Genomic DNA, 24,814 nt, shown 5'->3' with positions numbered 1-24,814 from the left:
ATTGAGCCCCTCAGCAAGCTCCATGCTGAGCACCAAGTCTGCTTGAGATTCTTTCCCCTCCTCCCTTTCCCTCCCGCTCTGTTCCTTATCTCTCTCTCTCTCTCTCTCTCAATCTCTATCTCTCTAATAAAAAAATAAATCTTTAAATAAAGCAATCCCAAAAGGAAGATGCCTTCAGGCAGAATTAAATTATTTTATCAATGTCTCCCTCATTCCTCCTGTGTTTCCTTCACGATGCTCTTAGCTTTCTCCCCTCCACCAGCAACCCTGCTTTATTGTTAGGGTTTGACCACTGCTTTTCTGGTACTGGTCCTCAACCCTCAGGGCCAACTCCACCCTATTCTTCATTAACTGGGTATGACAGATAACTAGACAGCAATGGATTCTATCCCCTTGGGTCTGTGTCTCATCCTAAAAGCTAAGTTAGAGACGGGGGACGTCCATGGTGCTGTTCACCTGGGGCAGCAGCTCTCAGGCCTGTTTGTAGACTCTACAGGCAAAACTGAGGGATAATGGCTTAGGGTGATAAATATGCAAAATGTTATAAGTGCCATTCCTGTCTATCATACACAGCATGACTTATCATCCAACCACAACACTGTGAAGAGTGAAAGTGAACACTGTTAATAATTACACTCAAAAACACAGATTAAAAACTGGTAGTATCCTGGGGCACCTGGGTGGCTCAGTTGTTAAGCGTCTGCCTTCGGCTTGGGTCATGATCCCGGGGTCCTGGGATTGAGCCCTGCATTGGGCTCCCTACTCAGTGGGAAGCCTGCTTCTCCCTCTCCCACTCCCCCTGCTTGTGTTCCCTCTCTCGCTATGTCTCTCTCTGTCAAATAAATAAATAAAATCTTAAAAAAAAAAAAACTGGTAGCATCCTGGAAAAAAAACAGTACATATGGTTGGTTTTGTCCATCAGGAAAAATAAGGAAGCTCAAGCAAAAAATAACAGGAAGTACTGACCCTGCAATGGACCAGTGAAATTGAATCTCAAAATAACAAAGTTAGAATAGGTCCCTTTGAGATTGCTGACTCTCTCAATGATTCTAGCTCACTTTCAATAATAACCAGTCAACACCAATAAAGCACACATATTAGACCTAGTCTCCCAAACGTGGTATAAGGATATTCTAATGGGCACACTGACACAGAATCAAATAACATGCAATCACAGCATGAAAAAGTCATTTCCTTTGCAATTCTCATTTAATTCCTCCTGTTGGATCAAACACAAAATCTCACTTTACTCCACTGTGTTTCTAACACTTCCCTGTAGCACTGTGAGCCTCCATTCTTAACAGACAAACTCAGTTTCTCCTAACCACTGGTCCCATAGTAGAATATAGTAACATTGCTATCTGATAGGAATGCCTTTAATCTCAAAAACAGACATGGAGGGAAATGGAATAACATTCCCTTCACGTTCTACTGACGTTGCCCAGGGAATCCTAGCTCTGGCCACCCTTGCCTTATGAGAAGCTCTAAAGCTTAGCACTATGACAGACCTGAGATTGAGCCTCGGGGGATAAACGTCCCTCTGCTGCCGGAGCAGAGAATAATCGACACAAATAAACCTCTCAGATGTCCATTGAGAGTCCGGGTGCTTGGATACCAGAAAATGAGACACAGGAGAAAACAGACAAGTATATTAGTGTCAGTCAAGGGATGCCTGGGTGGCTCAGTCAGTTGAGCCTCTGACTCTTGATTTTGGCTCAGGTCATGCTCTGAGTCATGAGATCAAGGCCCATGTCAGGCTCTGTGCTCAGCATGGAGCCTGCCTGAGATTCTCTCTCTCTCTCTCTCTCTCTCTCTCTCTCTCTCTCTCTCTCTCTCTCTCTCTCGCCCTCTGCCCCTCCCCCTCCCCCTCTCCCCCCTCCCGGCGGTCTCTTAAAAAAAAATTAGTTCTCTCAAAAGTTAGCCAAAGACTGTCGAAATATATGAGTTAAGAAATGTATGGCCTGTGTGGTTCCTGTTGTGGAAGATATTTGCTAAGTGAGACAATTGTATCATAATCAGTCTTGCAGCAACCATGGCTATAAATGGCAATTTATAAGGAAATGGGTGTTTAAGGAGCAGGCACACCAAGGGGGTGTGGCTCATCTCAGGACGGTCACGAGCAGGCTCTGGAACCCAAGGTCAATGCCATGCTGGGATCCTAATCCTGTGTTAGAGTCTTACTGCTGCTGCAACAAATTACCACTGATTACTGGCTTAAGACAAACATATCATCGTACAGTTCTGGAGGTCAGGAGTCAGAAATGGATCTCACTGGGATAAAATCAAGGTGTTGAGAGGCTGCATTCCTTCTAGAGGTTCGAGGGGAGAATCCGTTTCCTTGCCTTTTCCAGCTTCTGGGAGAGGCCAGCATTCCTCCACCTTCAAAGCCAGCACTTGTATCATTCCGACCTCTGTTCCCATCACCACATCCCCTTCTCTGACTCACTCTCCTGCCTCCCTCTTCCACTTATAAGGACCTCTGATTACAGTGGGTCCACCGAGAAAATCCAAAATAATCTTCTATGTAAGAATCAGCTCATTAGCAACCTTAGTTCCCCCTTATCATGTGACCTAACATATTCACAGATTTCAGAGATTAGGATGTGGATAGGTGTGTGGGGTTGAGGGGAGGGCATAATTGTGCCTACCCCTCCTTCACATGGCATGTGAAGCCCTCAAACTGTCTTTCTGGCCTCATCTCCCACCATATACCACATATTAGTTAATAATACAAGTTACCCTAAAACTTAATGGCTTAAAACAACAAGATGTACTATCTCACGGTTTCTGTGGGTCAGGGTCTCTTAATGAGGCCACAATCAAGATGTCGACTGAGTAATATTCCATTGTATATATGGACATCTTCTTTATCCATTCATCTGTTGAAGGGCATCTAGGCTCTTTCCACAGTTTGGCTATTGCGGACATTGCTGCTATGAACATTGGGGTGCATATGGCCCTTCTTTTCACTACGTCTGTGTCTTTGGGGTAAATACCCAGGAGTGCAGTTGCTGGGTCATAGGGTAGCTCTATTTTTAAATTTCTGAGGAACTTCCACACTTTTCCAAAGTGGCTGTATCAACTTGCATTCCCACCAACAGTGTAAGAGGGTTCCCCTTTCTCCACAACCTCTCCAACATTTGTTGTTTCTTGCCTTGTATTACTCAGCCATCAGAAAGGATGAATACCCAACATGTGCATCAGCATGGATGGGACTGGAGGAGATTATGCTAAGTGAAATAAGTCAAGCAGAGAAAGTCAATTATCACATGCTTTCACTTATTTGTGGAACATAAAGAATAGCATGGAGGACATTAGGAGAAGGAAGGGAAAAATGAAGGGGGGGTGGAATCAGAGGGGAAGACGAACCATGAGAGACTATGGACTCCAGGAAACAAACTGAGTGTTTCAGAGGGGAGGGTTGTGGGGGGGATGGGTTGGCCTGGAGACAGGTATTAAGGAGGGCATGTATTGCACGGAGCACTGGGTGTTATACGAAAACAATGGATCGTGGATCACCACATCAAAAACTAATGATGTAGTGTGTGGTAAATAACATAACATAATAAAAAATTTTTTAAATAAAATTTAAAAAATGATAGTATCTGAAAGCCCTGGGTGTTTGAAACTGCTTTGTCCCCAGATAAGGAAAGAGAAATCAGATGAAACAATCTCTGAGCAGGGTGCCTGGGTGGTTCAGTTCCGTTAAGCATCCACCCTTGATCTCAGTTCAGGTCTTGATCTCAGGGTCATGAGTTGGAGCCCTGCACTGAGATCCATGCTGGGCATGGAGCCTATTTTAAAAACAAACAAACAAACATACAATTTCTGGGAAACTCGGGTCCATTGCTTGCCTGAAGCCAAACAACCTTAAAGAGCCTAGGCTGGGACCCAGGTCACAGCAACTTATTAATTGCATAAAGGCCAACTTCACCTGGCAGATCCTCACCTGAGAGCATAAAAGGACATACTTTGAAGCAAGTGCCTCGAACCATAAGTAAGACGGTGCCTTAGGAACTGCCTAACCTTCAATGAAGTGGTTGCTGATAAACAGCCAGGAGGTTGTCTGGGCAGGTGTACAAAAGCCCAGGAGGAAGGCCCATTTATGCTCCCTCACACACCAGCCACGCTCCTGACGTAATGACCCAGGATTGTGGTGAAGGACACTCTCTCATCATTGCCATCACTGCATATTCAGCCCCAATCGTCTCCTACGACTGTGCCACCTAGAAGTCACCTCCACACACCTTGGAGGATTGATAGGAGGGAACTTAGATAAGCATATGGAAATTAGTTCTATCAGAGAAAGAGAGGTGAACATAAGTGGTTAGGAGTGGCCAGGAGTGGCAGGAGGGCAGACTGTTTTACAAAAAGAAGCATATATAAAGAAGGGTTTTAGAAACACCCCATTTTCAAAACGGGGATCTGTGCATGGGATCTGTAGACAAGACAAGAGAGAGTGGGATGACCTGGTTCACCCTCCACCTCCTGAACCTTCTCTGGGCTGTGGCTGGGACCAGCACCTGGACCCAAAGCTCATGCTGTGAGTATGGTGGTTCTTCCAGAGAGGTCAGGGAAGCAGCTCCCCCAGGGAAAGGGGGGAACCTCACACACGGAGGTCTGCTGAGGAGAAAGTGACTGAAAACAGCAATCACTGCATAAGTTCAAAGTAGATGAGTCAGGGTGGGTGCGTGCTTCATCTTTCCTGGCCAAATAGCATAAGTTCTTGGAGAGGCAAGTCTATGCATTTTACCTTAAGAGAGACTGAAATACTGGCGCAGGAATGATGGCTGGTGGCACAAAGCGAGACGCTCAGAGCTGTTCTGACCAAGTGCCACTGCTGGGGGGATGTTGGTACTCGCTGAGGACAGGTCGTATCCCAAGTCTTCCATATTTTTCACGCAAGACTAAGAAAAAAAGAGGGCGCCTGGCTGGCTCAGTTGGAGGAACACGCAACTCTTGATCTCAGGGTTGTGAGTTTGAGCCCCATGTAGGGTGTAGAGATTACTTAAAAATAAAATCTTTTAAACAGGGGAGGCACCTGGGTGGCTCAGTCAGTTGAGCCTCCAACTCGTGATTTCAGCTCAGGTCATGATCTCAGGGTCGTGGGACTGAGCCCTGCGTCGGGTGCTGCTCTCAACAAGGAGTCGGCTTGTCCCCTTCCCTCTGCTCCTCTCCCTGCTGGCCCACGGGGTCAACACAGTCTCTCTCTCTCAAATAAATAAATAAAATCCTAAAAAACAAAAGAGAAATAACTTTCTATTTTGTAGGATTTATTTATTTGAAAGAGAGAGAGAGGTGGGGAGAGGCAGAGGGAGAGGGAGAGAGAGAATCCCAAGCAGACTCCACGCTGAGCACAGAGCTGGACACGGGACTCGATCCCAGGACCCTAAGATCAGGGCCCGAGCTGAAACCAAGAGTTGGACACTTAACCAACTATACCACCCAGGCACCCCCCCAAAAATTAACTTTAAAAAAAAGAGTGAGAAAAAACTACAAGGAAATCAGTGATTTCTAGGAATGTGCCAGAAATAATATGAAATGGCCATGAGCCATATTGCTTGGACTTCCTAAATGAGAAATCATTTTGATAAATATAAGGGTTATTTGAGAAGATGTTGGGTCTAATTGGCCTCAAAAGAAAAATCTGTGTTTTCTCCATCTCTCTTTAATAATCACCCACTCCCCCCCAAAAAATAATTACCCCCACAGAGGGTGTCCCCGAGAATACTAACGCTAACTAATCCCATCTTCTAACAGAGAGATCGGGAAACACGTTTCTGAGACGAAAGAGAGAGAGAGAGAGAGAGGATTAGGGGTTTAGTAAATGGCTTTTCTCTCCTCAGCTGTTCCCCCGGCACAGCAGCCCTTGGTTAATGGCATACAAGTGCTCATGGAAAGCTCTGTGACCAGCTCAGCCCACCCAAATCCCAGCATCCTGATTGCCATGAACCTGGCTGGAGCCTACAACGTGGAGGCCCAGAAGCTCCTGACTGACAAGCTCATGGCCAGTGACACAGCCGGTGAGAAGTCAGAGCCCCTCCACATGCTCCCTGATTCTCCAGCCCCAGAGCCCAACTCCACACCCCACCCCCAACTCCAATGCCACTTGCGATTGTACCTGAATCACCAAAGCATCTTTCCCTGTGTACCTGGAAAGAAAGGTGTGTGAAGTGAGAGCATTTGTAGAGTTGGGCAGGAGAGCAGAATTAGCTCTAGACCAGATGTAAAAAGAGCGGGCTTGCAGCTCTGGTTCCACCACTTATTAACTCTGTGACCTTGAACAGGCCGCAGATCTGGACCAACCTCACTTCTTTGTTTGTAAAATGCAGATGATTCTAATAACAAGGACACTAACAGTAATAGTAACGATGATAATAATAACCAAATCTCTGTTCTGCCTACCTGTACACAGGAGTTGCCTTGAGGATCAAGTTAGATAATAAGGTTAAAATTATTTTCAGGTATGAATTTGTATGGGTGCTCTTGCTGCTTCTCTCAATAGATAACAGGGATTCCTGATGAAGTTGTCAAGTCACACAGTGGTCACCAGATTAAACATTCCTTGAGCATTTTTCCATACTCTGTTCCTCAAGAAAAACCAGATAAAAAAACTATCTAGAGGCACCTGGCTGGCTCGGGGGCCGGGGGGTTAGGGGGAGACATGTGGCTCTTGATCTCCAGGTTGTGAGTTCGAGTCCCACATTGGGTGTAGCGATTACTTAAAAATAAAATCTTTTTAAGAAATTATCTAATCGCCTTATTAAAAAACCAAAATGATCTGGACAAGAAGCAGAGAGCTCAGCCCTGGCCCCTGGCACACTTTCCCCCTGAGAATACCTTTGTGACTGTTTTGTTCTCTCCTCCACAGACCTGACCATTGCTCAGCTTGCCCTTACCATCATGGCCCTCAACTCCTCCTGCCGAGACCCTGGGAATAAAGTATCAATTCTACAGAGACAAATGGAAACCTGGCCACCTTCAAGTAAGACCTCATTGGAAGGGAGGGGAGAGTGAGGCAAATGGTCCTTCCTGAGAATATTAAACCTAGAAAGAAAAAGATGGGTGAGTGGAAAGTGAGGGAAGAGACACAAGCTACTCAAGATCCCTCAGATAATCCCACAAAGAGATACTCACTTTGATTCCGAACCAGAGAAGGCCACTACCTGGGGCCACAGACTTACACCATCACCTGCAGACAGCTATCTCTTTTATTCTCCTGTCCTGCTAGGTAATATTCTTATTCTGAGAAATGTTCAAGTTAGCTTTTGCCAACATGGAGTCTTTCTTTTTGGACAGGTTTTCTAGAAATTTCTACTTAAAAGATTTGACTTTTACCTTTTTCACAAACGTCCTCATTATGGTGAATGTTAATCTTACAGAGACCCTCTGTCTCCTTCCCAGGCTCCAGTGCTCCAGCTTCAACTTTCTATGGGCCCAGTCTGGCGGTCCTGGCACTGTGCCAGGAGAACCCAGAGACAGCCTTACCCATAGCAGCCCGCTTTGCCAAGTACCTGAGGTTCAGTTCCTCCCCCTTCAATGTGGGTGAGTTGGTTGCCACTTCCAAACACTGCCCTGAGCTGGGAACATCAAGGGCATTCAATGGGGGAGGGGGGCAGGAGGGGAAAGTGGGAGGGGGAGCTTTCCATGGAGGAGGAGCTGAGGATCATGAAAATGTCTGCAGATGGAAGGCACTTAAGAAATATTTGTTGGACGTGTGAATTACGGAATAAATGAAGGGGAGACAGTAAAACAAAGAACCCAGGACAATACTTGAAATGCCTGACAATGACAGAATCTCTACTGGGAACAATAAACAAGTCACCCAAGTCAGCGGTTATTCCCAGGCAAATTCTTAAATGATTAAATCAATGTCTAGACTCAGTCTTACCCTGAAACCTCTTCTTTTTAAAGAATCACTTATTTATTTTAGAGACAGAGAGCAGGGAGAGGGGCAGACGGAGAGGGAGAGGGAGAATCTTGAGCTGACTTCACACTGAACAAGGAGCCAGACACCGGGCTCCATCTCACGACCCTGAGATCATGACCTGAGCCGAAACCAAGAGTTGGATGCTTAACTGACTGCGCCACCCAGGCACCCCTGAACCCACTCTTTTATTACTACTGATGATTCCCCTCTCCGTTCCTCCCAATGTTTCTCCTTATAACATCCTGATATTCTCTTTCTAGTAAACAGATACTCTCTGAACCCTAAACCCACCATGCTCCTCCTCTTCAAGGGTACGCTGGAACCATGTTACTTCTTCATTCTGTAACCTTATGGCTGCTTGTGAAGGGAAGCTTTTTCCCCTACAGCACCATGTCCTTTTCTGTCCACCCTTCTGCAGATCATGATACCTGCTCTGAATAACACCCTCTCTCTCTGAGGACATTATCATGTGCCCTTCATTCATGGTCACCTTTTCTCTTTGCCACTCTCCAAGCAATAGCATTTCTCAGGTTTTCACCCTGTTATCCACACTGCCTATGCAACCTCTCTCCTTTCAGGCAAACTCTCTCATTTCAGGCTCTTTCAGACCAATAATCAAGTACTCTAGTACCCTCCCTATGGCTCAAGAGCAGACTGGCCTCTATTTTCCATCTGGGACCTCATGCATTGCCAAGGTGTCTGTCAGTTCAGGAGATCTGACTTCTTGGCCAACAATGGTTTCAACAACACTGTCATCCTTAATGAGGTTACACAAATTCAGGTGGAGATTACAGTAGGGAGGAGAAGATCAGAGAAGGAAGTTATCTGGCAAGTCTTTCATCTGTTCTGTCTTGTCCTGTCAGAGCTTGCTCATTCAGTCCACATACACTTTCCCATGCAAATAATGAAAATGACCCTGTGCTGGGTGCTTTGGGGGGTGCAAAGTTCCCACCATCCAGGAGCTCACAGAGCACGGTAACAATGAAACAGAGCAGAGAGTGCTGAGATTGCAAAACAGGTCCAAACAACACAGGCTAAAAAAGTTCAGAAAAGAGGAGCGCCTGGGTGGCTCACTCAGTTAAGCATCTGACTCTTTATCTCAGCTTGGGTCTTGATCTCAGGGTCGTGAGTTTAAGCCCCACACTGGGCTCTATGCTGGGCATGGAGCCTACATCAAAAAAAGGTTCAGAAAAGAAACTGCACCTGTGGCACTGGTCAGACCAAAGAAGGTTTCACTGAGAGGTGGTGATGGCCGGGCCTTCAAGAACTAGTGACATTTTTAAAAGATAAACAAAGACCAAAAAATGAGATTGAATAAAGTGCCAGTCTACATTAATTAAAAGCATGAGCTGTGGAGTCATATAGATCTGGGTTCAGGTCCTGGCACTGCTACTTACCAGCTGTGAGGCCTTGGGCCATTACTTGGCCTCTATGAGCCTCCACTTCTTTATCCCTTCAAAGGAATTAATTATAGGTCCTATTTCACAGTCCTGAAGAATAAAGGAGATAAAGTAGCTGGAACACAATAAGCACACAGTAAATGTTAGTTGTTCATATTGTTGTGGTGATGGTTGTCTTACCCACCCCCCCTCCAACCGTGCTTCACAGACACAGGAGCAATGGCGACTTTAGCTCTGACCTGTATGTACAACAGGATCCCAGAAAGTTCAGAGGAAGGTTACAGAATTCTGTTCAGTCAGGTACTAGAGGAAGCCATGAAGAATATCAGCATGAGGATCAAAGACAATGGCATCATTGGAAACATCTACAGTACTGGCCTTGCCATGCAGGTAAACACATTACCCATGCTCTTTGTTGGATCCATGCCAATATGATAAGACCAGATTGTAGGATCAAGAGACCAGGCTTCTTCTAATATCTTTGAGAAAGATCAGCTAGTATGACTTGAAGTAGGTTCCTTGTAGTGTTTGTCTCAGTTTCTCTACTGGTAAAATGCAGGTGTGAATTCCTCCCTACCCCATAGGTGAAGTGTGAAAATAAAACTACATGAATTATTTTCTCTTTCTTGGAAAAAATCATAAATCCCAGAAACATATCAGGTTATTACTGATAATGATCAGTTTGTTCGTAATAAGTATAGATTGATGAAAATTTGATGTATAAAAATAAGGATATTAAAATAGGTCCTCAAAAAAATGGAATTTTCTGATTCCATCTTGCCAGTCACGTGTTCTCTTTTCAGCCCTTTATCTTGATCCAGAAAATGTCGGTTGTGTTCAAACTGATTAATGAAAACAACTTAAAGCTGACTTGTCAAGCTCTTTTACACTCTCGATCTCATTTCAACCTCACACAGTGCTCTAAATGGCAAAACCACATGTCTCTGGTACCCTGTCCATACTCAATCCTATGTTTCCCTAGTACTGATACCCAGGCTCAGATTCCATAAGATGCTGCTTGATATATCTCCAAATGCAACCCCCACCCCATTGATTAGGGCTGATTAGGGCAGCATCCTCCCTTGGAGGACATACTAATGATAGTGGGGAGAGATAACCAACTAGAATTAGAAATTAAAGGGTCATCTGTGGCCAAATCCTCTAGTCCAAACTGAGAAGTTTGTGCTCCAATGTCTCGAAATGCCTAATGTAATTCACAGAAAAACTACATTATGACCCTTTCAACTCAGAAAGCCCAGGAAAGAGAGAACCATGGCCAGCCCCAAACCTAATATACCTCTGGACTAGTGGTAGAAAGAAATCCTTTTGGGGAGAGGAGCAGAGACTGGCCCTGATGTCCCACACATTAGAAATTAGCAAAGGACATAAACAGACTAGAAATTAGTTTATGTTAAACATAAAAGTAAATACAAAATCCCCACTCCAATGTGCCGTGTATTGGAGCAACTAATGAGAACAATGTCAGCTTCCATGTCATGTCAAGGTGAATGAAGTTTTGCCATGGGGAAAAAAAAAAGACTTACCATGGCTGAATCATCTAAGAACAATCCTGGGGCTCAGATCTAGAAAGCCTTGTGGAATATCAGGAACAGTCTGGAAGGGATATAAGGTGGGTTTTATCTATGACTCACTTAAAATAAACTTGCTTCTCCTTAATGCCAGACGGGGAAATGTTTGCTTTTGCTAGTTTGGTTTGTGAATTCTGTTTGGGATTTTATCACCACAGGGTACACTCTGATAAGCTGTACCTAAGAACTAAAGCTTTATTTATGGAAAGGCAAGACTTCATCCTTACCCTGATATCACAGGTCATATGGATTTCTAATCAGTTAGGATATATAACCTCTCCCTACTCAAGTTATGGCACATATCTAGAGTTTACCCAAACAGCCTGAAGTCTGAAATCACCAGATATCCAATACACAACTTTTTTTCTAATTTAAAATGTTCTGGTGTGGAGAAGCAAAGGGCTCTCAAGATATCTTGTCACGACTTGAGTTGGAATCCCAGATCTGCCACTACTATGGGCAAATACTGAATTTCTCTGAATTTCACTTTCCCCATAAAAACAAGGTTGTAAGTAAAGGTTGTTTTTTTTTTTAAAGATTTTATTTATTTATTCATGAAAGACAGAGAGAGAGAGAGAGAGAGAGAGAGAGGCAGAGGGAGAAGCAGGCTCCCAAGGAGCAGGGAGCCCGACGTGGGACTCGATCCCAGGACCCTGGGATCATGACCTGAGCCAAAGGCAGACGCTTAACCATCTGACCCACCCAGGCGCCTGTTTTGTTTTGTTTTGTTTTGTTTTAATCACAAGCCCAGTGTGGTGCTCAGTAATTGTTCATGGTCTCTCCCAGCAGAAGAGTGATATTAAGCTTCCTTTTCAGCCTTTATTCACCCTCTTCCAGGATGTCAGTGCCCTTCAAATGGCCTGGGCCACCTACATGGCTTCCCTAGGCACTCAGGAAGCACTTCCTCTGCCGCAGAATTTCTTCTCTTCTTTCTATCAATATTCCAAAGCCTTCAAAATTCCTCTTAACTTGGGGCTTTAACTTGGAAAAGGATCTGATAAACATCTTCATGCAAAGTTATTAATGACTTCTCACAGGGTAATGTGTTATTCCTCTCTAAAGTGTTGGCATCGGTAACGTTTTATCCCAAGGGGATACATCTTGCTTTGGGGATCTGAGAGGTGAATATGGCAAGTGAACAAGATCTGGCTGCTGAGGAGTACCTACCTAATGCCCCTTAAGCCAAACTACCCTGTAAAGTGACCTCTGGCAAGAGCCAGGGTCCACGGTTGTCAAAGCCAACGGTGATGGTCATGCCTGTCAAAACTGGTCGTTCATCAACTGCCTTCGGCTCACAGAGCCATTTCTGACTCGACTCTCTCTTCTCTCATTTCCTATTCTGAGCTTCAGGTGAATCAGTCACCAGCAATCTCAAACCACTGACATACTCTGAGGGTCATGGTCAGCACACCACTAAGAGGGAGGGAGGTGGTGATGATAGCTTATTTATCACACGTTACAAAATGCTTTTGCTTATTGTCCCACATCTGAACTTCAAATGAACTCACAAAGGTAGGCATAAATTATGATCTCTATTTTACTCATGTGATATAAATCTCAGCAAAGTAGAATGACTTGCGTGGTGCATTAATCAAGAATCATTTTGCAAATAACATAAAACCCCAATAATTTTGGCTTAAGAAAAAAATGGGGATTTACTATTTCACGTTATAAACTAGAAGGTCCAGGGCTAGATTAAATGGTTTGAGGATTAAGCAGAATAAAGGACTCAAATTGTGCTTTCAGGCGCCATTCTTTTTTCATCACTCAGCCCCGGTTTTCCTCACTGTCTCCTACTGCATGGCTTCTTCGAAGTGACTGAGGAAGATGGTCCCAGCCCAGTGCTTACTTACGTGGTCCTAGCTGAATACCTCCAGCAGGAGAGAAAGACATGCTTCTCTCTCTGAATGTTTGTATGTCAGGGAAGGACACTGGCTAGTGTGTGTGCCCACTAATCACTGTCACCAAAAGGATGGCACTCTATGATTAGCCCAGCACAGGCCATGAGTCCACCCCTGTGGCCAGGGTTGTGGAGCCTCTGGCTGACAGTCCTGACATGATCACAAAGAATGGGAGGAGTCCACCAAATGGTGTTCAGGACAACATAAAACAAAAGAGCACTACGATGGTAAGACGGCCAGATGACCCAGACTAACGCTGCCCCTGGAGCTTGCTTTGTGGGCCTCACCTTCGTTCTACATCCAAGAACTGTTTTATATACACATGCCATAAATATAACAGCCCTAATAGTGTTCCCCAAATCTGATTGGTGCACATATATTTGTTGTGTGACTGCTCTGTGACAGACCTTGAGCTAAGAGGTGGGGATGCAGCAGTGAACAAGAAAGACAATGTCCCGAGCCTTGGGCAGCTCAGTTTTGGATTCTGTTTGATCCCCAAGATTAGTGATCAAGTCTCTTATAAAGTTTATAGAGGCCAACTCTCAGCTATGCCTAATCAATCTCTCAGTCTCTCTCCCTCTCTCTCTCCTGTCCCAGGCTCTCTCTGTGACACCTAAGCAACCTAACAAGGAGTGGAACTGCCAGAAGACCATGGACACAATACTTAAGGAGACTGAGCAGGGGAAATTCCACAATCCCATGGCCATTGCCCAAATCCTCCCTTCCCTGAAAGGCAAGACATACCTGGATGTGCCCCATGTGTCTTGCAGCCCTGGTAAGAACTCTTTAATAGCTGCCTTTCCTTATGTCATAAAGTAGCAATTTATGCCACTAATAATATGTGGATCAATTTTAAGTGGCATAGAGGCTTGTTATGTAGGCAAAGCCACATCTGCTATCCATCCCCAAGTGTTGTGTGCTAATACACAGCCATACCAGCCTGCCCTCAAAATTCAGCCCCCATGTCTACGTCATTCAGTACACATTAAGTGAGCACCTACTATATGAATAGCATTCGGTGAGATGCTGGTGAAGAGGGGAGGTCCATGCTCCTAACAATCAGATGATATATAATTTCCTTAATTCACTTGACAAATACACCAAAAATTATGCAGTATCTTATGATATCTGCTCTTTACAAGGTCAGGAAACAGATATGTCGACAAAAACTACAACGTTTGGAAGAATGAAATAAGTACTAAATAGACATAGAAGCACATGTAGAGCGTAACAAAGAAAGTGTGACCACTGACCTGGTCTGAGAGACTTATGAGAAGAACAGAGTTGCATTTAAAACCAGACTTGGAGATCTAAATATGAAGCCTTGGTGCTCCTGGCACACCAAAGGAATGGGTTGGAAACCAGGCACATTACCTTTTTATTTTAAATATCTCTATTTTAGCCAATTAAAAATATAATACAGGGATACTTAAAATTCAAATGTTGTAGAAATATGCAGGAAGAAAGTGGGAGTCCTGCATAAAAATTTTATCACTCCAGAGATAACGAGTCTTTGCAAAGATACCTCTTCTTTCTAGTCAAATACTAGTATAAAGTACTGTTTGGCTTATGCTGTATGGACTTGCCTAGATAAGCAGAGATTGCTAAGCTCCTTGCCCATCTCGGTACACAGTCTATAGAGACTGCAGTCAAGCAGCCTGATCCCAATTACACCAAACACAGCTACATTCACCCAACTCCTTAGGCTGCTTCCCAGTGATTTTCCAACCTTGACAAGGTGGCCATGGAGTCTTTTCTAGGATTCTACACTATAGTTACCCAGGTGTTTTGTTAAATGGTCTGAAACTTACTACCTTTGCTTACTACCTTTGTTGCCAAAAAAGCCCACGACTCCACAGAACTCAATCATGTAAAATACATGACTTAGGGCTAACCATCCTCCCTTCTGGTTATAAATTCTTTTAACAAAATTGATGTTCACTATAAAACCGGCTGTCAGCTCTTCAGCTACGAACAATTCTCTAGAATGGAACTGAGAGCTTCATAGATCACACCAGTTCCTCAGAACAACCCACAAAGGACACAAAATCATTGCCATTTCTTGAAATGTTTTTTTAGGATGAGTGGCCAGTAACAGAGATCTTTGCACCTGTAATAGAAACCCCATAATCTTCAACAAATGTGGCCTCTTCACTCTTCACAGGTGATGAAGTGCAACCAACTCTCCCCACTCAACCCAGCCCTGTTCCCACCACAGCCTCCAACATCACCGTCATATACACCATAAATAACCAGCTGAGGGGGGTGGATCTGTGCTTCAATGTGACCATCGACGTTAGTGTGAAACGTGGATCAGTGCTACTTGTTGTCCTAGAGGAAGCACAGCGCAGAAATTCCATGTTCAAGTGAGTGCTGCAAGCAGCGTTCACCATTCTCCCCAGACCCCACCCGAGTTCCCATTCTCTCCCGCCTTCTTTCATGTTCTTACTTTCTTTTTCCTTCTGATAATTTAACAGATCTTCATTTCATCACCCCTTGAGAAGCCTGCAATCTTGTAACTAGCATGCTCTCAGGAAAAATTCAGTCACACAAGTCAACATATATGATGGAGTTTTACAAACAGGAATTCAAAGGGGGAGAGTCCACTGTGGGTTAGAGTAGTCCAGGAAGGTTTGTGGCTTTGGACCCCATTTGAGGAATAAGTACTGTAAGGAAGATAGGGGAAGATGGTATTCTAGGAAGAGGGAATGGCTAGAATTAAGCATTCGAGACAGGAATAAGCAAGGTCAGTGAGTAGGCCAGCTTGACTAGAGAAGAGAATAGGGATACAGGACTGAATCAAGTGAGGAACGTCTGGAAGGACAGGCTGGGTGATATTGGAAAAAGTCTGAAAAACCAGGCTAATGAGATCGGACTTCCTATTAGAGAAAGCATTGCAAGTTTTTAAGTAAGAAAAGTCATGTTGTAAAATGTTAACTGGTTCAAGAATGGGAGACAAGGAGGAGACCTGGGGCTTGCCTGTGGTAATGAATCTGTGAGGTGATGAAGACTCCATCTAAGATAAACAGACTCACACCAAGGAAGATGCCACTCAGCTCTGTGAGCACTGGAAGGGGGGAGGGGCGCAGAAAGAGAAGCTTCCAAACTTTTGGTAGGAGTGTCAGGAGGAAAGAATGTCTTTCAGAGAAAAAGACTTAATTCCTTCAGACATGTCTAACTGTGGGTGTTCAAAGCAGAAGCATTAGGGAGCTTTTGGAGGTTTAGAGGAAGACCTAGAAAAAGAGGTCAGGGTAGACAAAAGAGGCTGGGCGGTCATCTGACAGAGGTTATGACCGAAGTTGGGGAACCGTGCAGAGGTAGCAGACAAGCTCCCAACAAAGCCACGAGTCCAAGGCACCTGGCTGGCTCAGTCAGCAGAGAATGGGATTCCTGATCTCAGGATTGTGGCTTCAAGCCCCATGTTGGGCATGAAGCCCACTTTAAAAACAAACAAACAAACCATTATCTATATGCCCACTTCACAGATAGCACCATATAGGCCCAAAGAGGCTAAGTAACATTCCTAAGATCACATGACGTGTAACTAATAGAGTTGAGATCAGAACCCAGACTTGACTGTGAAGCTCATGTTCCTTCCATTGTCCTGTCGGCAAAAGGCAGAATAGAGAAGGAAATCCCAAGAAATAAAATTAAACCTTGGGATGTCTTCATAGTTTGCAAGGAGAGGAAGCAGTAGAGAAATATGGAGAAGACAAAGCTCACAGGAGGAGCAGAGGAAAAATGCCAGGTCCTGGAAAGGAAAAGAAGACAGACATTCAGAGGAACGATGACATGACCCAAATTCTGCAGAGAGATGCCAGAGAGAAAGACTGACCAAGCCCAAGGAAGTGACAACTGAGTGGTATGAGGAATCTATTCCACAGGATTAGGTACAATACATTATACCTGCTGTTCACAGCCCAGCTCCATAATTTCCCCTACTTCCATAGACAGGTCAGGATAAAAGTTGCATTTCAAGAGTACTTAGTTTTCAAATACCCTCTGAATATACCTTACTACTTCTCTGAGCTTACCTTTAATTTTGCCTGATTTTTCTTTTTCTGACTGTGAATGTCATAAATACATATACTAGACAGTTGGGGGGTGATGCATAAAGAACAAAACAAAGCACCTCTGAAACTAGTAATACACTATATGTTAATTAATTGAATTTAAATAAATTTTTTTAAAAAGGAACAAAACAAAGCATCTACAGTGTGTCCACAATATAATCGCTGTTGACATTTCTTTATAATTTTGTAGGTTTTCTTCTTTGCATCTTATAGATAGTTGTGATCCCTCACATGGATGGGAGACTTATTTCGTGTAAAATTTGTGTCCCACATTTTCACTTAACAATTATTGCATGAGCAGTTTAAATGTCACTTAAAATTATTGAAAAATACAATTTCATCACTGCAAAAAAAAAAAAGTCAATCTTGGATACTCATCCCATCAGTCATGTTAAGTATTCACCCATTGTTGGGCATTTACATTATTTTAAATTTGCTTATTGATAGGTTTTTTTTTTAAAAAAACCCATTCATTTTAATTTCATTTACTTGCAAGTGAAGTAATTTCATATCCATTAGTCATTTGCAATTTCTCTTTTGAGCGTGGTTTTATCTGATCTCTTAAGCACTTAGAATGTCTCTGTCCCTTCACCTTAACTCCTTATTGCCTGACCTAAATGAGGTTAATCACATATGATTTTATTCTTACAGATTTGAAACCACGATGACATCATGGGGCCTTGTCATCTCCTCCATCAACAATATTGCTGAAAGTGTTCATGAGCGGACATACTGGCAATTCCTTAGTGGCAAAACACCTTTGAATGAAGGTGAGAGAAGGAGAAAGGAATTTGGGACTTTCTTCCATAGTCTGCAGGCTACTTTCTTTCATTTCCTTATTTAATTAATTCCTTCATTTAATCAAATAACTGTGAGATTGTATGTATATGATACTTGTGTATATAGTGATGACACATACATGTACATACACATATATACAGTGACTCGATTGAATGGTAGATGATGGGTAGATGGATGGATGATAATAGAACAGGTGGCTGGCTTTCTAAAATAGCTTTTTCGAAAATCAAGAATCCTGACTCCACTCTGAGCCAACGGGGACACATCCAGTGATCAAGAAAAGTGGCTTGACCTACTTAAAGCAATAAGAGCTGAAAAAGGAAAAAACAGGTAACGTGAGAGACAAAAACATTTTTTTTAAAAAGGTAGAAAAAGTAGTATGTGATCTAAGAAGATGGCCTGGCCACCTTAGGGTTTAAAAATTAAACATCAATGTATAAAACAAAAGCACAGTGACTTCCTAGCCAGTGGGAAACAAATATGGGGGTGGGAAACATAGCTCTTCGTGCAGCGATATCATACGTCACATGTCAACTCTGTAGGTATCGGTAATTCTCTTTTTTACAGAAAAAGAAACTAAGTCTTGGAGGCGTTAAAGGGACTTGTGCAAGTCCTGCACCTAGCACAGGATCAAGCGATCATTGAGCCCACACTTCCAAACTGTAGCATGACTGTCCTTCCCCCACCGCTTCACTCAACATTCATTCTTCTTCTTGCTCTAATGCTTTTTAAAAGTCTCCAAAGAGAAGAATGTCTATGCGTGTTTGTGTGGGGAAAGAGGCAAGAATAAAACTCAGACTTCAGCAAAACCTTAACATTCTTTAAAATTTTGCACAAATACTAAAATATCCTCCAAGTTAAAGAGCACTGTGTGTGGTTCTGTCTAAGGATGATGTTCCCTAGGTAAGAGGATGTTAATCGGCACAATGCAGAGATGTGAAGCCCTGCAAAGTCACAGCAGAACTGGGGCTGTGGCTTTATAAGATGCTTCATTATCCAAGATTTCGATGGGAGAGATGTTTTCTTAGAGTCTGTCGGGTACTTAACAAAATCTGGCCAGTCAGAATTTGTTGAATTGCAGCAATGCATTTAATAAAGATCTTGAGGTTACATAAGGGTTAGAAGAGAAGGGCTAGAAGCCCCTTCTCTTACTTACTAGCTGCATTAAGCAAGGAATGAGTCTTCTCAGAACCAGTTTCCAGAGCTATAAAATACAAATAGTAATAACCATTTCTTGGGTCAGTGTGAAAATTAGAAATAACATGTTTAAAATGAGTAAGTTCAATGTCTTCTGCATTCACAAATGCTCAATATTAGTATTATTAGTTCTCCTACCACCTGCATCTCAAGAATTGCCCGGGAACCTAAATCAGGCTTATTCTCATGTCTGCCAATTACCCTTCTTCTCTGGGGAAAGAATGGTAAACAGGCCTCTGACATCCAAAACATCTGGGCGTGGAATTATCTTTCCGATGCCCGGTGACTTGAAAGCTAATCATCAATACTGCCATCATCTAACTTCTCTGCCCTGAAACATAAGAATTCTCAACACAATGCCCTTCCCTATTTTTTGCAAAATCTTCAAAAGTGAACATGAGTTCCTACCTTGAATACTCTAAGTTCGACTTAACTAAGTCGTTTTATTGCACAATAACTATGTGCCAGGGACTATATTAGGCATCTGGCAGTCCTTATTCCTAATCCTGAAAGTGTCTCTTCAGGGTAGATATTAGTACAATTTAAGGCATGAGGAAAAGGAGGCTCTCACAATTTAAGGGGCTTGTCCAAAGAGATGCTCCACATGGCAGCTCTAAGCCTAGAAACAAGGACTCCCTAAATCTCAATCTCATGCTCCTCCATACTAATCAAGCTGCCCATTTCACTCGGGGATGATTTTACTCCTCTAACTATAGGCTGGTCCTTTGGGAGGTAGGGGTGGTTACGTGCACCATGGCCTCCTCATGTTCTTCTCTGCTTGTTTCCAGGAGTTGCCGACTACAAACCCTTCAACCATGAGCACATCACAGCCAATTTCACACAGTACTAAGGACAAGGTGGGTTCAGGTTCTCTCAAACACCTCCAAAGGACGGTGGAATTTTTGTTCACTTTATTTCAAATCTATGCAAAAAAGGTGGGTATCTACAATGCTACCATATTCCTGGTAAAAACAAGGAAACCACTATGTAGAATAAATGATTCAAACTTCCCTGGAGTCTTAACATCTGTGACCCATGAAAAAAGGTCCAGCTTCTCAAGACAATGACTGCCAGTCATTGTTTAAACCTAGGATGAGGGGAGAAGAGAGAGCCCAGGTGATATTTTTGGAGTTCATGCTGATCTTCTCGATTAATTAAACAACAGATGCCTTTATTTCTACAAATGAAGTGATATATTTTAAAAACTCCTATAAAAAAACTCCTATTTTTGTTTCTTATACCAAGTACTACTTTTCAAATCACTTAATGAAATGACCAGAATTTTTCATATGAGACTCCCAGATGGTTTAGAACAAGGTAAATGATGTTAATACTCTCTCCTTCCATTTCTCATATTTATTCTGGGTAAAATTAAGTTTAAAATGTATATTTTTATATAACTTATATATATACACACATTTAATATATAAATATAACTCATAATTAGTATATAATATAAAATTTAATGGATTTTTATATGTTAAATATAAATATAGACCTAAAACCCCACACCCACACATTAAATAGAAATATAGATCTATAACCACACCCCAAATATATATATATATTTGAAAGAAAAATTAAGTTTTCAAAGACAATCATAAATTTAATCTCTGTTGGTAGGAGTCAACACTGGTACGGACTTTCTGGTGAAGGATAGGAAAATTGTATCAAAAGACCTAAAATATACTCAACTTCAACCCCCAAAATCCCAATTCTGAAAATTACACAAAGGAGAGAATCATAATAGGGCACAGATATACAAGAATCAAAATGTGCGCTGAGGCAATCAGAGAGCAAACCTTAGAGATGCAGCTTTAGTACACTTCCTAATACTGACCCCAAGGCAAAGATTCACCTGCCCCGTCACAGGTCTCCCCGCCAAGCTGCTCAGAGTAAGAGCCTGCCCTCTGGTAACAGGGGCTCCTGGGAGAAGGAGATGTGAACCAACCACCAGCCCAAGCCCTCATCCCAAACATATCTATTAGGTACCTCACTGTACCCCAGAAAAAGGCCAGCGCTGTACTGTAGTGGAAGGTACCCTCCAGGAGTGTGAATAAGTGATCTCTCATAACATGCCATGATATTCATAATATGGAAAACATGGAAACAGTCTACATGTCCAACAATAGGGCAATGGATAGGTAAACCCTGGCGGAGCCATATGATGGGATACTTAAAAGTCATTGAAATTCTTAAATTCCACATGTGAGTGAGATCATACAGTATCTATCTTTCTCTTGACTGACTTATTTCATTTAGCATTATACCCTCTAGATCACCCATGTTGTTGCAAATGGCAAGATTTCATTCTTTTTGATGGCTGAGGAATATTCCATTGCATATACAGACCACATCTTCTTTATCCATTCATCTATGGATGAACACTTGGGCTGCTTCCATAATTTGGCTATTGTAAATAATGCTGCTTATTATAAACATAGGGGCGCATATATTTTTTTGAATTAGCGTTTTTATTTTCTTTGGGTAAATACCCAGTAGAGGAATTACTGGCTCATATGTGGAATTTAAGAAACAAAACAAATGAACAAAGAAAAAGAGACAAACAAAAAAACAGACTCTTAACTACAGGGAACAAACTGGTGTTGCCAGAGGAGGGAGGGGGGAGGATGGGTGAATTAAGTGGAGAGGGTTGAAAGTACACTTATGGAGGGGCACCTGGGTGGCTCAGTCAGTTAAGGGTCTGCCTTTGGTTCAAGTCATATTCCAGAATCCTGGGATCGAGTCCTGCATTGGGCTCCTTGCTCAGAAGGAAGCCTGCTTCTCCCTCTGTCTGCCACTCCCCCTGTTTGTTCTCAGTCTCTCTCTCCCTGACAAATAAATAAGTAAAATCTTAAAAAAAAAAAAAAAGGTACACTTATGGTGATGAGCACTGAGGAATGTATAAAGTGTTCAATCACTATATTGTACACCTGCTACTAATATAACACTGTATGTTAATTATACTTTATTTTAAAAGTTAATTAACTTTTTAAAAGAAGTATGATATACAATACAAATTAAATCTTTAAAGATTTTTATTTATTTATTTAGAGTGGGGGTGGGGCAGAAGCCCAAGCAGATTCTACAATGAGCATGGAGCTGGACCAGGGCTTGATCCCATGACCTGAGCTGAAATCAAGAGCCAGATGCTCAACCAACTGAGCCACCCAGGCACCTGTATTAAATTAATTTTTTTTAAATGTCAATAAAATTTGTGTTGAAGATAAATACTTGCAGACATAGAAAGACATTCATGATGCATTCTAATGCCATCCATTCCAGAGTATTAGAGTGGTTAACTGTGTGATGGAATTATTGGTGACTGACTTTGTTTACTTCTCTATTTACATTTTCTCCATTCGATACAATAATTGAGCAACTGGAAAATGGGAAAAATTACTTTTAACAAAGATGACCTTTTTTATTTAACAATAAAATGGGCAACAAAAGGAAGGGGTATGAGAGAGAGAGAACACTGCCCCCCAACTTTTGCAATTAACTGGGTGTGTTCATTTGTATTAGCAAAGGTGGGGGAGAGGCAAGCAGGTTGACACTGGCTCTATGACAGGTTGCAATTCCACCTTGAGGAAGTACTGTAATAAAGCGTAGTCTATGTGTGTTCATTATTTTGCATAACGCATAATGCCCAAGCATGGGTTTGGTTATGGTTTCCGGGACTTTCGTAAGCGTTTTTTTTTGCGACCTCTACTGGACATGGCTGGTAAAGCCTAAACTTCCTTCAGGGAAGTAGTCAAATTTTCTGCGTAACTGTTTTTGTGAAGATACAGGGGAGAGAAGGGAAGATTGTTACCAAACCCAATTGTACTTTCCTTTAACTAGATATACGAATGACCTATACCAAGTTCACGATTGAAGATCACTCCCTGATAAGGAAGAGGAACTAAAGAGAGCTTCCTCTAGCCTCTTCCAACTGAGAGCTATAATTCTTTGAAATGACAAAGAATCTTGCTCAGAAGCACAAATGACTTGAGATTTCTAAGAAGAAGAGGAACAACAACAACAAGAATCCCGGTCAAGAAAATGAAAATAGAAAGGGAGAGAGAATAGAACAAAATAGTTCCAAATTTTATCTTGAGGACCAAACATGCCAAACAGCCATGATGTTTTTTGGAAAGCAAAGTGAATTTGATCAAACATAAAAATATGTAATAAAGTCACGATAATTAAAACAGTGTAGCACTGGTTTCAGATCAGGGAGAACATGGGAATGGAATAAAATGCTAAAAAATATTACGTGGGAATTTAGCATATGATAAAATCACATATGTTTTTAAGATTTTACTTACTTACTTATTTATTTATTTATTTATTTATTTATTTAGTGAGCATGCATTAGAGAGAGAGAATCTTAAGCAGGTTCCACATTCAACATGAAGCCCGATGCAGGAATCCATTTCATGACCCTGAAATCATGACCTGAGCTGAAATCAAGAGTCCAACGCTTAACTGACTGAGCTACCCAAGCACCCCATGAAATCACATACTAAATGAGAATTTTCAACTTGACCAAAGTTATTATACTACATCCCTACTTCTGGCCTTATAAGCATATTATCACAGTCAAAAACTGTTAAAAAAAAATAACTGGAAGATTTTACTGCATGAAAATTATGAATGGTCCTACCTCAAAAAAAAATTAAAGGACATAATGAACACTGTAAACAAAAATTGAATCATATACAAACAAGGGTTAATATAATTAATATACAATAAGCATTTAGAATTATAAAAAAAAGAAACAGTACAATTGAAACATAGAGAAAGTACATAAGCAAATCACACATATGAAAAAACAAATAGACAAAAATATGAGAACAAAGGTAGGAGAAAGTTCAACACCACTAGTCATTGAAAAATTGCAAACTAATGTATAACCAGTGTGTAAATTATATGAAGTAGTACTCAGAGAATACTATTGGAAATCAACCTTAGGGGTGCCTGGAGGGCTCAGTCAGTGGAGCCTGTGGCTCTTGATCTTGCAGTTCTGAGTTCGAGTCCCACATTGGGGGTAGAGATTATATAAAAATAAAATCTTTAAAAAAAATCAACTTTAGGGGTGCCTGGGTGGCTCAGATGGTGAAGCGTCTGCCTTCGGCTCAGGTCATGATCCCAGGGCCCTGGGATCAAGCCCCACATCGTGCTCCTGGCTCAGTGGGGAGTCTGCTTCTTCTTCTCCCTCTGCCTCTCACCCTGCTCATGCGCTCTCTCTCTCTCTCTCTCTCTGTATCTCTGTGTCTCAAATGAATAAACAAAATCTTAAAAAAAAAAAAGATTAAAAAAAAAAATCAACTTTAGCTTACCCTGCTCCTGCTTACCCAAACTCCAAACCAACTCTGTAAGGCTGGAGAGGTTTCTGCTCATTTCTCTGATTTAAGAAGGAAAAAAGAAAACATTCTGATTTCAGTAACTAAAATGTCCAAAACTGTGTAATAGTCACAATTCTGAATTCCATCTAAAGATGAAGCTGCATCCCTCTGCTAGTTCAGTCCTGTTCTGGATAGGGTGATTGTAGTAGAAACAAAACGGTGGGGGGGGGGGGGAGGAAGTTCTCTATCTCCTCACTTTGCACTTTTACCAGTCATGTAGGATCCTTCCCTACCCCTCATCTCTCACCTCTGTTGCTGACCTCTCTGGGATGACTGACTGGCATAGCACCTGATAAGGGTTGAAGTATGTCCACCTCCCCCCACCAATCAATATGTGTTGGAGCCCCTATTACCCCCTTCACCCCCCTACTGCCCACTTCCACCCCCCCATCCACTGTACCTCAGAATGTGACATTGTTAGGAGAAAGGGTCTTTACAGAGGTAATCAAGTTAAAATGAGGTCAATAGGGTGGGCCCTAATCCAATAAGACTACTGTCTTATCAAAAGGGGAAATTTGGACACAAAGACACAC

The 24,814-nt window shown here is 42.3% G+C and overlaps 1 protein-coding gene across 1 annotated transcript; it reads left to right on the top strand.

Moving 5' to 3' along the window:
- The first annotated feature begins 4,464 nt into the window (after positions 1 to 4,464).
- On the top strand, positions 4,465 to 23,063 carry CBLIF (cobalamin binding intrinsic factor). The gene is made up of 10 exons (XM_027578455.1): positions 4,465 to 4,543; positions 5,847 to 6,023; positions 6,872 to 6,985; positions 7,405 to 7,545; positions 9,539 to 9,720; positions 13,418 to 13,595; positions 14,985 to 15,186; positions 17,545 to 17,663; positions 19,680 to 19,748; positions 22,735 to 23,063. Exons 1-9 carry the CDS (start codon positions 4,465 to 4,467, stop codon positions 19,739 to 19,741), a joined length of 1,254 nt encoding a protein of 417 aa, XP_027434256.1. The 3' UTR covers positions 19,742 to 19,748; positions 22,735 to 23,063.
- The last annotated feature ends 1,751 nt before the right edge of the window (positions 23,064 to 24,814 follow it).

This window comes from Zalophus californianus, chromosome 11 (genome assembly GCF_009762305.2).
Source record: "Zalophus californianus isolate mZalCal1 chromosome 11, mZalCal1.pri.v2, whole genome shotgun sequence".
In the NCBI taxonomy this organism is placed as follows: Eukaryota; Metazoa; Chordata; class Mammalia; order Carnivora; family Otariidae; genus Zalophus; species Zalophus californianus.
This window is presented reverse-complemented; position numbering and strand designations above follow the sequence as displayed.

Bases quoted from the DNA above. Each gene is read 5' to 3' on its own strand.
- CBLIF (XM_027578455.1), top strand. From the start codon at position 4,465: ATGACCTGGTTCACCCTCCACCTCCTGAACCTTCTCTGGGCTGTGGCT. The intron at 6,024-6,871 runs GTGAGAAGTCAG...TCTCCTCCACAG, and splicing joins CATGGCCAGTGACACAGCCG to ACCTGACCATTGCTCAGCTT. The intron at 7,546-9,538 runs GTGAGTTGGTTG...CGTGCTTCACAG, and splicing joins TTCCTCCCCCTTCAATGTGG to ACACAGGAGCAATGGCGACT.